Below are 15,653 nucleotides of genomic sequence, written 5' to 3'. Positions count from 1 at the left end.
CAGCTGTGTGAAAGCACTGTTGGACGTACCCAGTCTTGGTTATGAACCTGTACTTGCAAGCAGCCTGTAAACTATCCTGACTGCATTCTGCCAGTGAAGACAGGAGCAAAGAGCCTGGAGATGTGCAGAAATTGGAAATGAGAATGGGAGATAGAAGTGAAAAAGTTTAACAGTGTGGTAGAAAGGATCATAAAGAGTAAAATAACTTAATGCCTTATTAGAAGAAAATCTCTCTTTACTAGGTGAAGCTGTGTAAAGAACCGTCCTGTCGTTTCAGTGCAGTTTACAGAATGAGCTTTAGGCTCTTCATAAATCCTGATATCTGAAACTTTCTCAGTTTTTACTGAAAACATGATTGCTTCATCTCAGGTGTATTTAATAAAATGCATCTATCTCCTGCAAGTGAGAACTTGCTTCGAATAAACTTCTTATAGACACTAGAAAAAATGACAGCCTGTAGAAAATGGGCTGATGTTTGTGGTCATCTAGCACAGCTGTCTAACTTGCTAGGAATTCTTGTGTAGCTGGAAACCACTGAAGAACTAGCAAAGCCGTTCTCTCAACTCCGTGATACACCAGGTTAGCTTTTTGCTCTGTTTAAGCAAATGCAAGGAAATTTTCACTACATTTCTTGTACTTTTCACCTTGATTTTTGAGTGAAATGCAATACTTTTTATTTAAAACAAACCAAAAACATTAGATGAGGCCTTAAAAAAAAAAGGCAACTTGATTCAAGTGATTTGTGTACTGACAGATTCCAAATGTTAACACCTCAAATGGGAACACCTGTACTTCCTCTGCAGCGTGTGAGGCAAAATGCACTTGTAATGACACAGCTTGAGGTTGCCTTAAAATAGAAACCATTTGTGATTTTTTATTTGTGTACTGATTTTGAAAATAAGTAATCTCTTTTGAAGCCCATGGGAGGCATCTGTTCATGGTGTGTATGCAGTATTTTCTAAAAACTTTTGTTTCTATGGAGAACTTGTACGCTTATTTTTTCAGTGGCTGTGGTTGCACTAGGTCGTTATATGGGGGGGACTTTTTAAAAAATGAAAAAAACCGAAAACATATCACTTGTCAAACTTATTCCTCGTTCATGGGTGTTGGAAGTACATCTTGTCTCAATTATGGTACTGTAGTCATGCAATCTCTCTGAGCCGTTGGTACTTCAACTGCACTCTGTGACAACTTCATTTTATATCAGAAATGGTATATGTTGGAAGCATGATACTTGTAAGCGTGGAACTTGGGGCGGTGGGAGAGCAAAAACCCAAGAAATGACATCTGCTCCTTCTGTTAGATACACCAGCTGCTTGGTTCTGATCTGCTGCAAGGGGGTAATGAGGTAAGTTGATGCAACAAATGGAAGGCTTATTTTTTTTTCTTTATAGTCAATAGCAAATTGCATAGAATATAGCATTGTTTAGAGGTATCAGTTAGCTCTAGAAATGAGCTAGCCTGGATATCAGAGGCAATTTTGCTGCAGCATATAATTTAGTATGGTCTGCTCCCCTGCAATTTCCAATGTAGCAATATCCCCCAAGTGCTGCCACTGAACTCTTTAGGAGTCACCTGTTTGGAGCACAGTGATAATTTGTGAAACTCCACCAAACTCTTCCTATTAGTTTTGCTGTAAGTGGGAATGTTGAACTGATCATACCCATTTTTTTATTAAATTCTTTAATTTTAAACTACGAAACTTGCAGCAAAATAAGTGTGGTCTGAGATAAGCAATGTTAGGCATGTAAGGAGTTGCCAACACTCCATTATGTTTTCTTCTTAACATATCCTGTAGCTATTATTTTGAGTCTTGTAAACTTAAACTTTTACATGGCATATGGGTTTAGTTTTCAAAGAGCTTCGTCCTGTATCCTGTGTGTTTTCTATTCACTTATGAAACTTGCTTCATCTTAAAAACTTGTTCCGATTCTGTCCTGGCACCTGTGAAACATTAAATTGTTGCTGTTTCAGACATTTGAAAGCTTCCTTAGTTTTGTGGAGAAAGGCATACTTAGGTATAAATCTTCCCACAGTACCATGCTCCAGAGTGTCTTTGTGTCTACTTAGCACCAACCAGCTCTTAACAAAAGCTGTAACTTCAGCGTGTAAGGTATGCACAGACAGCACACAAAATCCTTTTCACTATTTTTCTTTTCCCCTGGTCAATGATGCTTGGGAATGTCCAGTTTTAAGATCATAGTAAGCTGAGTGGAATATGGAACTGAATTCTGGGGGAGTGAGGTTGTTCTTTTGTCTTGGGATTGTTTTTGTGGTAGCTTTATTTCACTTGGCTTTTCCCAGTCCCCGTTCCAAAAGGGGAAATGTTTCTGAAGGCAGCTTGTATGCCTGACTGCTCTCTAGGTAGTGAAAGGCTTACTCACAGGCTGGTCCACAGTCACTCTGAGTAACAAAAGATGAGGATTTCAGCAATACAGTGTTTTGGTGACTGGGAACTTTCCTGAGGTTTTATTGTAAATGAATCCTGTGAAGAATAGAGAAACAGGTCCCAGGATAGAGTCGGGAATGAAGGATTGACTGAATTGTCATCTGGTAGTAGAGAAGAGGAGCATTTCTGCAAATGCTTTTATTTTGAAAGGGTAAAAGAAATGGAAACATTCAGAATGCAAAATGAATTTGTGATAACTCAGGCTGTGACTTAGTTAAGGAAATACATCCTTTTCCTGTTCTGTTGCCACGGGAAATAATTTAAGTGATGGGAATAAGTTGTTTCAAGAACTTTGTAAAAACAGGTACCTGTAGAAATGCTAGAACTAAATATTAAGGGAAAACACTGCTGTATGTCTTGGTTTCCTTTTCCTCCTAAGCTACCAATCAGGTCTCTGGCTCAGTTACAGGTTGTGTTAGAAGAGCTTTGGAGAGCTGAAATGCCCCTTTGTGTCTGAGGGGAAGGAGGCTTTAAAATTCAGATAAAATTGTGGTCTGCTTAATGGCTGAGCAGGGAAAGACAGTCAGAGAGTGACAAAGGCAAGTTCCTGTGAATTTTTAATACAGCTGTCTTCCCAGTTTCCTCTTAAACAACGAATATTGAAAGAGTCAGCATAGACACAGCCTGGCACCACAGCCTGACTTTCTTCATGCTGTGATATGTCCCCTTCTTGAACTCCTGCCAGTGTCGCACGTGCTCCTGCAGGAGCGGCATTTACCCCCAGAAACGCCGGCCACGCCTGCATTTGCCTGCAGAGTGCTCCGTGTAAGACCTTCAGCTGTTGGCATCTTTGCACTGCTCCCACCAGGTGTTCCCAGCCCCTCCCCAGTGCACAGCAGATAATGTGGCAGACTATAAAAAAGCATCATCTTGCAGCCCACCCTCTGGACCAGTAATTCAATACCAGCTTTCTTCAGCAACTACAAACCACATTTTAAGAAACGGAGGCCTGGACTTGCTGCCAAAACGTGTGATAAAAATGACCTTGAAGAATGCCTGTTGTGAGGGTGGTGTGTAGCTGGCTTTCATTCTGCTGGTAAGAGGGAATGTGTGTGGAACAGCTACTTAGGAAAGTCTGTGAAAGAAAATCACGGATCCTAATCCTATTGAGATGATTGTCAGTGATGCTACTGTTTTATATTATCATTCACAGCCCATAAATGAGAAGAAATCAAATCCCCTGAGAACTTAAACGCTGTCTGATAGTTACTATTTTGAAAGCCAGCACTTGTCGCCAATTGTCATATGGTGTTATCTTAGAAGCAGTGTCACCCATATATTTAGAAACTGTTGCAGCTGTTTGCAAATCTGGTAGTCATGTTCAACCACCAGTAGTTTACAGACTAGAGTTTTGTTGCACCTAGTAGAAAAGCATGACTTTCTCTTTTCTCCTACCATCATTTGAGACTTGAGTCTCTCCCTAATCTTTCTTGTTGCCACCTTGCTAGAAGAGATTAAGAACTATACAATAGCAACAAATGTATTTCTTCCTCTCCCGAACTATTTGAAAAAATAAGTAAATTTTGAAGTCTCAGAAGTATAAAGGTTATCATCTTGTAGTTTCTTTGCATTATGGTTTGTACACAGATACTAGGGTTTCAATTAATAAAAAAATATTATGTCCAGCCCCTGTTGTCAGGACAGGGCTTAGCTGTCCAAGAAATCGAGTTTGTTGCAGGTCAGCATCCAGGAGCTAGAGCTACTTCAGCAATAAGGAAAAGAACTCCAAGGGTGTTTCCTGAAGACAGTGAACCAGCCAACTGATGACCAGTGCTGGAAAAATAATCCTCCTTTTGTCTTCCTCAGATAAAAATTGTGCTAATCACTACCACAGGCTGCACTGTGCAGTGACAGAACTGAAAATCTAAGGCAGTTAATGCCCTGTCAGGTAAGAAAATGTCACATCTGAGGTGCTCTGAGAAAAAGGCAACCTTTATCATAACTGTAACTTCTATGATGATATCTTAAAGTATTACAATACTATGATTGTATAATGAAGTTGTACCTAAGACCCCCTCCTGAACAAAGTACAGTGTAAGACTACACTTTTGCTAAGATTGCTTTTGCTCCATCTCTCCTCAAAGAATTAACTTCCCTTTTAATTTGCTGTTGCATTACTTGAAGTACAGCCTTCAAATTAATCTTCAATGTGTAGAGGAGCAACAGGATTAAAAATTGGTCTCTCCTTCTTTGATTGTATCTTACCATAAGTGACTTCAAAATCTTTTTTAGTACCATTCAAACTTTCTAGATTTCCACTCTTTATATCATACCCTAATGCAGAGAGCTTTTTAATTCGGTACTGAACGATTTGTGTTGTCAATTCCAGCACCATTGGCGTCTCTCTTATCTGTGCTACAGAAATTCCTTCCCTCAGTAGTCCTTCAAGTCTTTCTTCCAAAACTGGAACAGAATAGTAGAGAAGGGCTGGGCATTTCAGCACTAGTTGTTTCAGTTCTTGATCACTGCACTTGAAAATGTTTTTGGAGAAAAGCATACTCTTCTGCATAGTGGTAGAATTAAGTTGAAAAATGAAGCCTTTAAGTTTGGACAGCAGCTGTAGAACTTCCTGGTCAGTGAAATCATTCTTTTGGAGAAATTCCAAGTTCTCCTGGATTGCAGTGGAAGTATTTAATAAAATAAATGGATTTTGGCTCAATAGCTTCAGTATCCAGATCTTCATATTTGCTTCAGAACCCCCCAAATTTAAATAATTTCTTTGTAATGTCTCTATCACATTTTTGTTTTTCTCAAGAGGATTATAGAAAATATTGGGTGCACTTGTCAAGAACCTGGTGATTATATTATTCTTAAGTCCCAGCTCTTGAAAAAACAGTATGTTTGCCTTCTGGTTCTGCTGATTCTCAGTAGTAAAAAAAGACTCTGGAAATTGCTCTATTAATTTAATCAGCTGTTTTTCATTCTGGCATACTAATTGCCATAAAGCTCTTTGAGAATTTATCTCTGCTGGGGTGTGAAGAATTGCCTCAGGGCAGCGTTCTATAATGCTGGCTACAGTGGTCTCATCTGCTCCCATTTCCTGTAAGATACCAGCAATTTCTTTAACATAGGCCACATCCTGGAGAAGGACCCATTCCTTCAGTCTGCGTATCTTCGTGATGTCAACTGACAAACTGTAGAGATTCTCGAGGGTTTTTTTATTTTCCTCTCTTGACTTGGTATCAGTTGTGTAACTGGAATGTATCAGGAAGCTTCTTTTTGCTATGTCAGGCCATGCTGATGAAAACTTCAGTCCTGGGTTACAGCTCGGAGATCTTGTCAACAGAAGAGTGAATGTGTCTTTTGCACCGTGAGCAACTCCTCTCAGCATCATGGAAGTCAGTCCTGTGGAGACACAACAACTGTAAGAAAACACATTTAAGGAATGAGTTAATGATCAGAATCATTGATGTTTAGACGGAACTGATGTAAGAAATTGCTCTCCAGAGTGGTTTTTGCTATTAGTACAAAATCCAGCTTCACATGAAAGCAGAGGGAAAGACTATTTTTGAAAGGTTAACCTTCTGATGGACATGTCACTGGACGCAACAGACCTGATGTGGGGCGGTGGTCTGCCCATATCGATGTTTGCAGTCATACAAGCTCCAAGCTGTCAGCCATTTCTTGCCACTAACAATGTGACTGCATTACAGATCACTCACACCGTGTGAGGAAAATGATTCATGCAATTTCATTTGACAGCAATCCCACTAAATAGACAAAAATGGCAGCTTAAATCTCTTAGTTAGTTCTTATGAGTGTATTTGCTTTAACTTCTCAAGCATTATTTGGAGTGTGAGTTGTTCTTTCATGTGTCAGAGACCTACCACGCAGTGCTGCTTCAGCAGAAGTTTGCAGCATAATTTCATTTTGAAATCATTCTTTATATAATTAAGGGAGGAAAAAAAATCATATGAACTTTTATGTAAGTGTTTTTCTCCAGCTGAGTGTGTCAATTGAGTTTGACACACTCAGTTTGACCCTGGTATTTTGGGGGAGGAAGCAAGTACACAGTAACATTTCCAGGCCTTCACCTACCTCTTCCAACACCTACTTTGCTACAGCTGCTGCGTGCTCCAGTGCCTTATCTCTGCCTTCAGGTCTCTTCTGCAGGCAGAGTCCTTGTGGAATAGGTGTGTGGCTGTGCTGGAGTCCACAGGGCCAACCCCACACCTCACCTTTGCTCAAACTGGTTGCCCAGTTATCACCAATACCGCATGCGCTGTCACCCGCTCTGCAGGGGCAAAGGAGCCGCGGCAGTCAAACAAAGATATCATTAAGTGTATCTTTAACTTCCTGCGGGGTGTTTTCAGAACAACCATTTGGAAGTACCACTGTGGAAGGGAGAACTGCTGATCTCTGTAATACTCCTGCAAACAGCTGCTGCTAACATGCTTAAAACTGCTCAAACTGAAAATGAGAACATTTGGACAGCTGCTTTCACCTCTTCCAAGTATAGGATGCTTCAAAAAGTACCTACATGAGCATGGTTAAATTACTTTCTTTTGGTTGTTTTTTTGGCTTTTTTTTTTTTTTTTGGGGGGGGGTGTTTTGTTTTGTTTTTGTTTTTTCCCGGAGAGAAAATACTGTTATGATCATGCAGTCCAATCTCCTACATAACAGACCAACACACCTATTGTACAGCTGTACCAGAGCCCTAGAATCTTCCTTATAGCCCGCTGTTTAAGAAAATACGTGGTTTGTTTAGAAAACTTTAGTGGTAGATTCTCTTTCTAGCTGCCAGGTAAGGTTGAATATTTTCCAGAGGTAAATCCTTTGTCTCAAGAGAGTGTACCCTTGCTTTGAGATTGTTTTTTTTCCTGCTCCTGAGATGAACTACTGTTATGTTATTATATCATAAACTAAGAGAATATGATGTCATTTCCTATATGCACACTTATGTTATTTAACAGAACCTGTTTATTGATAACTTGCTCTTTAGTGTTATTTCACACATCTAAGGCAAAACCAACTGCCTAATGTGCTGCTTGTACCAGAATCCCAAGGCTGATGATTTTGTCTTCATACACCCTGTGACTTCAGAAATGCTGTCTCAAGCCCCACAACAGAACAAGTGATTTTTCCCAGTAACCCTGGAAGCACTGGAAGTGTAGGTAAGTCACAGATGTTTTCTGTGCTGACCTTTCCATGTCCTGAAAAAGTGACTGCAAACTAAACCTCTCCTCCACAGGAGTGACACAACTGCCTGTGTCTGTGCACTCTGAGTAGTTTTACTGAGTTTAGTGGGTCCAGTCAGAATAAGCCAATCTCTGAAGGATCAGGGTTTTCTTCATTAATGCTTCAGCTTAGCTAGAAGCAGCAAGCAAAGTGAAGTGTTGTTAAAATTATTTGGGATGTCAAATAATATTTCCAAAGAACAAACTGGAAAAATAACTATGACTTACTTTTACTTAAATGCATAATCCTGCTGTTAAATAAAATTGCCTTGTGAGTAATGCAGTCCCTTAAAATACTGTAATTTTTACTATTACAGAACTTTAAAAATATTCTGAGACAGTAAATTGTGCTCTTCTAAAATCTGACATAGGAATGGTTGTTACATTCATATAAAAAAAGCTTTACATTTTCTAAAAATGCCTAGGATCATAGTCAGTTTTTCCCTGTTGTTAGTGAGGATCACCAGAAACAGAATACTGTAAAAGAAAGGAAAAGTTTATGTGCCAAAACTCATTTAACAGGGGTATTTAAGAGCCCTTGTGAAAAAGCCCTATGCAAAATAAAACATACGAAATAACATGAATGAATTTGAATGTCATGGTGTTCTGTAGAAACCAAGAAGATCTGAGTTATGACTTGATGGATTTCCAAGTCCATAGGTGACAGTATTTACATTTCAGGTATGTAACTGCTTTCAAGAATTCCGAGTTATCTCAATGCTCTTGTTGGATCTAATGCATGTTCTAATGTCCAAGACCCCACTGTAACTTTTCACATAACCAGATTGCTGTGGGGATTGTAAAGCAATTGGGAGATTAAGGAAAAAAAGAGCCCAGCCAGCTCAGATAAGACGCTTGCTCTCACTGCCAGCAGCACCCTCTCACCACCAAGTGTTAGAACAGCAATAAGGAAGTGACCCAATGTCAAAGTTACCTGTGATCCTGCTTGCTAGCACACTTGCAGACCTGAACATAGAGTACAGGGGTGCTGTAAGTTTCATTGCTGAATGAGACTTCTATGTAAATCTTCTATAGGAAATAGATACAAGGTTGATTTATATAGATACAACTGGTTGATTTATCCCTCATGAATTTCTGAAATGTGTGTTTTGAGACTCAAATATCACTTTTTGAAAATTAGCAAACTCAAACTTTTACTCATGATGAATTATTCACAAAATCTTTCAGTAAAGAGGGCAACAGTATGACTGCTGACCCACTACCATTCTCACAACAGGAAACTTAATAGGCTATAAAGAATTATATATACTGAATATATATATGTATACACTGAATGCCTAGATTGAACTTAGAGTGAACCAAGAAGAGTAGGTGTCTATCTAGAAGAGAGCAGTGTAGACAGGCTTTAAATGGTTTGTGAAGGAATCTGGGGTGGTGACAGGTTGCAGTTTTGTAGATTAATGCACAGTAAATGTTCACACTTATGCACTTACAAAAAATGAATCCCTGCTTTGCATTAGTGGTGGAAATTAGGTAAATTATTATAAAATACATGCTAGACAAACATAAAGCTTTCTAGAAAAAAAAAAATATAGAGAATCCTAGAGTAATCCAGGTTTGAAGGGACCTCAAGAGCTCAAAGCAGGGTCGGCAGGATCCGGGCTGCTTTGTCCAGTCAGGTCTTTAAAGCCTCCATGGATAGAGCCCGGCGGCCTCTGTGAGTTACCTGTTCCACTGCTCAACCTCCTGATGGGGACAAAGCTTCTTCTTACATCCAGGAAAGGAAAGACATTTGGAAAGTGCTTAAGGACGCGCAGCACTATTTAAACCACGGTTCATTAAGTGGTGGTGCTTTCAGCACAGACAAAACACGGGTCTCCAGCACAGCCCGCTCCCACAGCCCGGCCACCGGGGCCGTCCTTTCCCACCCTTTGGACCCCGCTTGGGGGCGGAGAGGCGGGAGGCGGATGTTCTCCTGCAGCCATCGCGGGAGCAGCGGCTGCAGGCCCATCCCGCCCCGAGTGCCGCTCCTGCCGCAGACAGCGGCGGCCGACGCGGGCTCCCGCCCCCGCCGCGCTTCCCTCGGAACCGCGGCCTTCTCCCCCTGCCCGCCGCCCGCCCCACCCTCACTCGCCGCCGCCGCCGGGCCGCACCACCGCCGCCGCGCGGGGGGCGCTGGCACGTACCAGGTGCCGCAGGGGACCCGGGCCGGGCCCGGCCGAGCCTCCGCCGCTTGCCAAAGCAGGCTTGGCCGGCGCTAGGAAAGTGAAAGGCCCTTGGAGTAAAACAGCTTGCAGAGAGAAGTGGTGGGGTGAATAGAAAATATTTTATAATAATTTCTAAGTAATATAATAGCAAAGAACGGAATATTTGAAAGTCAGACTACTTGAGTGCCTTTGCTCTGACGGGAAGCAGATGATCCTTTTGATTCGGTAACGCCGACATCCTGAGGGGAGGCTTGCCTTACACCAGTGTATCTTCCTTATATGACCACTGCCTTATTACATAATTAAATTCACATCTAGTCATTGGGCTTATATTGTTTTGCTGGTGGCTTTTCAGAAGTTCATTGAGCTGTGATGGTGAGAACCATTTTTCTCTAGCTTATGTTTTTTTAGTTACATCTGCTTACCTTTCTCAACTAGAATAGCAATCAATAGTCACATAAATGATTTCTAGACTAGAAACATTGGGATTTTTTAACTGACTCCAAGTCTGTACAATCACATCTTTCAAAGGGTGAGAATCACTGCTGTTGTCTCTGTGAACCCTTCTTTCATAGCGACGTGTTCAGTAGTCTCTGTTGGGTCTGTGAAAAAGAGCTAATGAAGGAAGAAGAGAAATGCTATAGAAAGAAACTTTGCTGTAGGAGCAGGGTTCAGGCCTGGTCTCCTAAATAACAGCTCTTCCTAGAACAGTTAACAAACTCTGTGAATGTAATGCATACACTAACGTTAAAAACATGCATCTAAAAAAATAGCTTCTAATTTGTAACACAAAATGTACTGTACACTTGCTTCTTCGTGTTTTTTTTCACTTCATGCCTTCACGTTATCTTTTTTCCCTTCTATCTTCTCCCCACTCTCTTAATTTTTGCAATCACCGTCTGGGCTAAATTAGCAATATTGTTTAAAAAAGTTATTCACATGAGAACACTGTAGAGAGGTTCACTTGTGTGAGTTCCTTGATTAACTGTCATTCTATTTTCTATTTCAACTTAGTTGAACTGGCTCTTCCCTTGAGAGCTGACATTTTAATTAATATAGTCTGCATCTATTATATATTAATATATCCTAATACAATATTAATTATACGTTAATATGTTCTTTCTCTCACTTCTGAGTGAAGAACAAACTGTCTCACATAGAAGGCATGGCCAGGTAGACCCAAAGAGTGTTTTGACATAACTATATGCTAATGATATACTGCAATTGTTATTTAGCCTGTAGCAACAAACAGCTTAGAGACTGATGGTTTTCATGACTGCAATTTGTTTATGAAACCATAAGGTCTAGTGAGGAAGGGCTGTTTCCACCTCAGTATTCCCAAGAAGGCAGACTGGTTGATGCTGGACTTTATTCAGGGCTATCTTCAGTGTAGCAGCCTTGTGGGGAGCTAGCAGGACACATAATGAGTATGAAAAAGCAATTTAAATGTTTGAAATAAAAACTGTTGTGAAGTGACTTTCCTTGAAAATAAGGAATCTACTTCTTCAGTGTGTTCAAAAATTGTAGAATTCAAATGAGTTTGATGGACAGTGGTCATTAACTACTGAATTCCTTTTTATTATTTATTTTTTTCCAAATTAATTACCGAATATTTGGCATATAATAATAAAAAACTACCAAGTAAATAAGAACGTACTTTGTATTAATTGAGAAAGCAATGTTTGACTTTACAATGACCCCACTACTGCAGCTCTGACTTGCAGCAAGGATCCCATATGTTCTTCTTGGGTCAGAATGATGAGCTGTGGAATATTATTTTCTACAATCAAGTGATAATTGAGAAACTCATCATAATTTATGCTATTGTTAAAATCAGTGCTCAGAAACTGTTCGGTCTCCACATGCTACACCTTTTAAAAAGAAATTTTGTGTAAGACCAAGCAGAAAGTGATTCTAATCACGGCTGGGGCCTTGGCATACCTTGATCGTCAATCACAGGTGGGGCCTCATCTGGCAGGCAAGCTGTGACAGGACGAGAGAACAGAGCCTCAAGCTGCACAAGGGGAGGTTCAGGTTGCATATCAGGAGGAATTTTTTCACCAACAGGGTTGTTAAACATTGGACTGAGCTGCCCAGGGAGGGGATGGAGTCACCGTCCCTGGAGGTGTTGAAGAAACAACTGGATGTGGCACTCAGTGCCATGGCCCAGCTGACATGGTGGTGGTCAGTCAAAAGTTGGCCTTGGAGGTCTTTTGCAACCTAAATGATTTTGTGATTCTATTACTGTGTTTATTAGGTCATTCAAAGTGAGGAAAGAAAGGCCCGAAGGGAAACATACGATGCACGCGTCTCTTCTTGTTGATTTTACTTTCTGTGGATCTTAGCAGAAGAAATATTTTAGGAGAAAGAAAAATGACAATTCTTAAAGTACTGTCTGGAATTCTTGAAGTTAAAGAAAGAGCCGTACTGCTGATGTGGGTACTCTGCCTTTTACTTGAGACAGTAATTCGATTGAGACCACTCCTGCTGTTGCTATGCGCTTGTCCGTGAAGCTGTAGATTTGAGCTGCAATCCACAGGTGGAGGTTTATTTTCAGATCTGTACCCAGAGCTGCCCTGCTAAGGCTCCAAAGGGTTCTACCGACTCCGGTCAGTGCGGTGCCTCCGTCGGCTGCTGGCCGTGCCCAGTGTAACCAAGGAGCAGGTCCAGGGAAACCCGCGGCGTTGGCAGCACACAGACGGTGGTGTGAGCTCTGTAATTAACAGGCGTGAGAAATTCACCACTAGTAATGACTTTACTAACGGCGCTCCAGGAGGGACCATTTTAACCCGTTCTGCTGCTTGAAAGCCTGCTTGGGTGCGGCAGCGCCGCACGGCCGAGCCGCTCTCTCAAGCGCGGGGGTGCCTTTCGACCGACCGACACGTCCCGGCGGCAGCGGGCAGCAACGAGCGCTCGGCCGGCGTCACGGAGCCGTCAGGTCGGAAGGGCCGTCCGGCGCTCGGCCAGCGCAGCGGGCGCTCCCTGCGCACTCGCTTACATAAGGGCCCCGCCCGTGCGCGCGCGGGCCGCGATACGTAACAGCCTCGGGGGCGCGCGCGCCTGCGCCTCCCGGCGGAAGCGGCGCCGCCAAGAGCCGCCTCGCGGCCCCGTGCTCATCCGGGTCCCGCCGCGCCCGAGCCAAGCCGCGGCGGGGGGGGGGGGGGGGGGGGGGGGGCCCCCCCCCCCCCCCCCCCCCCCCCGCCGGCCCGGGCCGGCCCGCCAGCTCCGCTGTGCTCCGGCGGGTGGGATTCCCGCCGGGATCGCGGGTCCCCCTGACGCCCCCTCTCCGCCACGGCCCCCCGGCCGGCCTCCCTTCCCCCGCGCGCCGCCTGTAGCGAACACACCTCAGAAACGTGAGGGCCCGCGGTCACGTGGAAGCGGCGCCGGCCAATGGGCGGCGGGGGGCGGGGCGGGGCGGCCGGCGCAGCCCCGCGCAGTCACAGGGCGAGCGGCGAGGAGGCGGCAGCGGCACGGACGGCGCTTTCCGCGGGCAGGGCGCCGTCACCGCCGGACCCAGCGTCACACTTTTCGTCCCTGCTCTCCCCGGCGCGGGGGCTCCGCGGGGTGATGCGTCCCCGCCGGGCGGCCGCTCCCGCCGTGTCCGCCGGATCCTAGAGCCGTCCGCAGCGAGGCCCCGCGGGCCGCCCCGCCGCCCGTCCGTGCTCGCCCGGCGGCGCCGGGCCATGAACGGCCCCGCGGGCGGCGGCGGTTCCCGCTGAGCGCCCGCACCCGGCATGGGGGTGAACGCCGTACACTGGTTCCGCAAGGGGCTGCGGCTCCACGACAACCCGGCGCTGCGGGAATGCATCCAGGGCGCCGACACGGTGCGCTGCGTCTACATCCTGGACCCCTGGTTCGCCGGCTCCTCCAACGTGGGCATCAACAGGTGGCGGTGAGTGCGGGGCGCTGCGGGGGCCCTAATCCCCGCGTTATGTATTCGGTCACGCTGCCTCTCCGCCATCCCCTCCCCTCCGCGCCCGATTGGGCCGTCGCCAGCGCCGGCTTCTCTCGGCTGCTCGCCCTCCCCGCGGGCCGGCGGTGTTACATATCCAGCCCAGCGCCGGCCCGGGCTGCGGCGCACGTGGGAGGGACGGGGAAAAAGGAACCGGGAAGCCCGTGGCGGAGTGCGGACCGGCGGACTGTGGCTTCCCGGTGCGGGGAGCGCTTATTCTCGCTCCCGAGGGCGGCGGTTCAGTGCCCGAGCGCTGGAGCTCAGAGCGGGGTTGCTGCCGGGCGGAAAACCCTGTGCGGAGCAGCCCGGAGGGCTTGCACCATCTCAGGAACTCTGGGCAGCCGGGAACCCCGGGGCGACTCCGTCCTGGAGAAACTCTGAAGCTGCTCGCTTAGCTCAGAAGTACTTTTTCAGAGTAGCGTTCCTGCACGGAAGGGTGTCACAAAATATCCTGAGTTGGAAGTGCTCCACGAGAATTCTGGAGTCCAGTAGCTGGCCCTACATAGAACAGCCCCAGGAAACCCACTGTGTGCCTGAGAGGGTTGTCTAAACGCTTCTTGAACTCTGGCTGGCTCGGTGTGCAGTGTCCCTTTCTGGAAAGTGCAGATTTGTTCCTGCACTGTCAAGCCAGTTGTAATTCTCCTACCCGATATAAAAATGAACTTTACTGTGGAGCTGTAGCTGACGCTTGCCTGCTAAATGTGTGCCATAAGGCAGAGGTTAATAGGACTTCTGTGCATGTTTGTCATGTGAGATTAGTTAAAACATCACTAGGAATCTGAAAATTGTTACCCTTGTAAAATGGTTAATAATGCGGTAAAGTTTGTGTATCATCTGTTCCTGTCAGGAACTTGAAATGCTAGTGAACTTAGCCTGCCCAGACCACAATGCTGAGAAGTTGCCTAATTATGGAACAAGCACGATGAAACTTATCTTAACACTGCGTCATAGAAGAATGACAAAGTTTAGAAACTTAAGGTTTCAATTGTGTTTTCTTGAAGGAGTGCTCCTTTCAGATTTAATAATTTGTATCCTAGCTTATAGTTTACCAGCCAGGTAACTTACCTTTGGAGATTCTGAGTTTCTAGAATTTTTCAGATTTTGAGAGGTTTTCCTTACAATCCTCTTGTTTTCAAGAGATAGAAATACTAAAGATGCTTTTCGTAAACTTCAACTTGATGGTTATTTAATTTTCACTGACAAAAATAACTTACTAATAATTGTTAGATACTTCCCTTATCTGAGATTCATGATGTTCATTTATTTTATAAGAGACTTTTAAATTGCTTTTGTTTTGAAGGGATAAGTTTTTTTTTAATAACATTTTAGCTTACTGAAGAAGCTCAGAGATCGTAATTTTGTGGGTGAAACATGAACAGCTACTTAAGTTTTAAAAGATTGTGGACAACTGGCACAGGTCTAAGTGTTAAGAAAATCACGTCTTCAGAATACTTCTTAGGTCTCTAGTGTGCCCTGCAATTGAAGCGCTGAACAGTTTTTGGTTGTATTGTCTGAGCTAGTGAATGATAGACAAATGTGAACTTTGATTCTAGCAGGAGGAAGTTCATGTCTTCAGTGCTGTTGCCCTGGTTCTTCAATGACTGTGTAATATGATCATTTGCTAATAGAGTCCTTGAGTACATCTGTGCGTGATGCATTGCTGGTTGGTTTGCTTGAACAGTGTTTTCAGTGTTTTAGAAGGCAGCTAGTCCTTCCACTGCATTTTGCATTTGAAGAAAAATGCCTGGTTTTAGCTGCTGGTCAGAGGGACTGAGTTTGGGGTAGATTACAACTCTCCTGTCCAAAGCACTTCAAGCAATCTCCTGGTACTCAAATACCCTCGAGGCACATGCTGCACACGGATTTGAGTAGGAAATCTTGCTGCCTGCATAGCCTGGTTTTGTGAA

General features: G+C 44.3%; 2 protein-coding genes across 11 annotated transcripts in view; one reads left to right on the top strand and one right to left on the bottom strand.

Moving 5' to 3' along the window:
• Positions 1-259: 259 nt before the first annotated feature.
• On the bottom strand, positions 260-13,271 carry MTERF2 (mitochondrial transcription termination factor 2). Of its 9 annotated transcripts, none has more exons than XM_041416735.1 (3): positions 13,139-13,271; positions 11,736-12,507; positions 260-5,794 (listed from the first exon to the last, which is right to left on the bottom strand). In XM_041416735.1, the coding sequence occupies exons 2-3, from the start codon at positions 11,872-11,874 to the stop codon at positions 4,587-4,589; spliced, it is 1,347 nt and encodes a 448-aa protein (XP_041272669.1). In that variant the 5' UTR covers positions 11,875-12,507; positions 13,139-13,271; the 3' UTR covers positions 260-4,586. The 9 variants fall into 9 exon arrangements, with proteins under 9 accessions (XP_041272669.1, XP_041272677.1, XP_041272671.1 ...); XM_041416743.1 differs by lacking the exon at positions 13,139-13,271 and adding an exon at positions 10,027-10,049 and having other exon boundaries at positions 11,752-12,954; XM_041416737.1 differs by lacking the exons at positions 11,736-12,507; positions 13,139-13,271 and adding exons at positions 6,488-6,683; positions 9,314-9,495.
• The window catches only part of CRY1 (cryptochrome circadian regulator 1), a 39,882-nt gene continuing 37,455 nt past the window's right edge, over positions 13,227-15,653 (top strand). Inside the window, exon 1 of one of the 2 annotated variants that reach the window (XM_041416732.1) lies at positions 13,227-13,686. In XM_041416732.1, coding sequence (XP_041272666.1) covers positions 13,529-13,686 — 158 coding nt within the window. In that variant the 5' untranslated portion in view covers positions 13,227-13,528. The remainder of the gene's footprint in view (positions 13,687-15,653) is intronic. The other variant, XM_041416733.1, reaches the window with a different exon arrangement.

The sequence above is a fragment of the Onychostruthus taczanowskii genome, unplaced genomic scaffold (genome assembly GCF_017590055.1).
Source record: "Onychostruthus taczanowskii isolate IOZ18803 unplaced genomic scaffold, ASM1759005v1 scaffold53, whole genome shotgun sequence".
NCBI classification, from domain to species: Eukaryota; Metazoa; Chordata; class Aves; order Passeriformes; family Passeridae; genus Onychostruthus; species Onychostruthus taczanowskii.
Note: the sequence above shows the minus strand (reverse complement) of the source record. Positions and strands in the feature narration are given on the sequence as shown.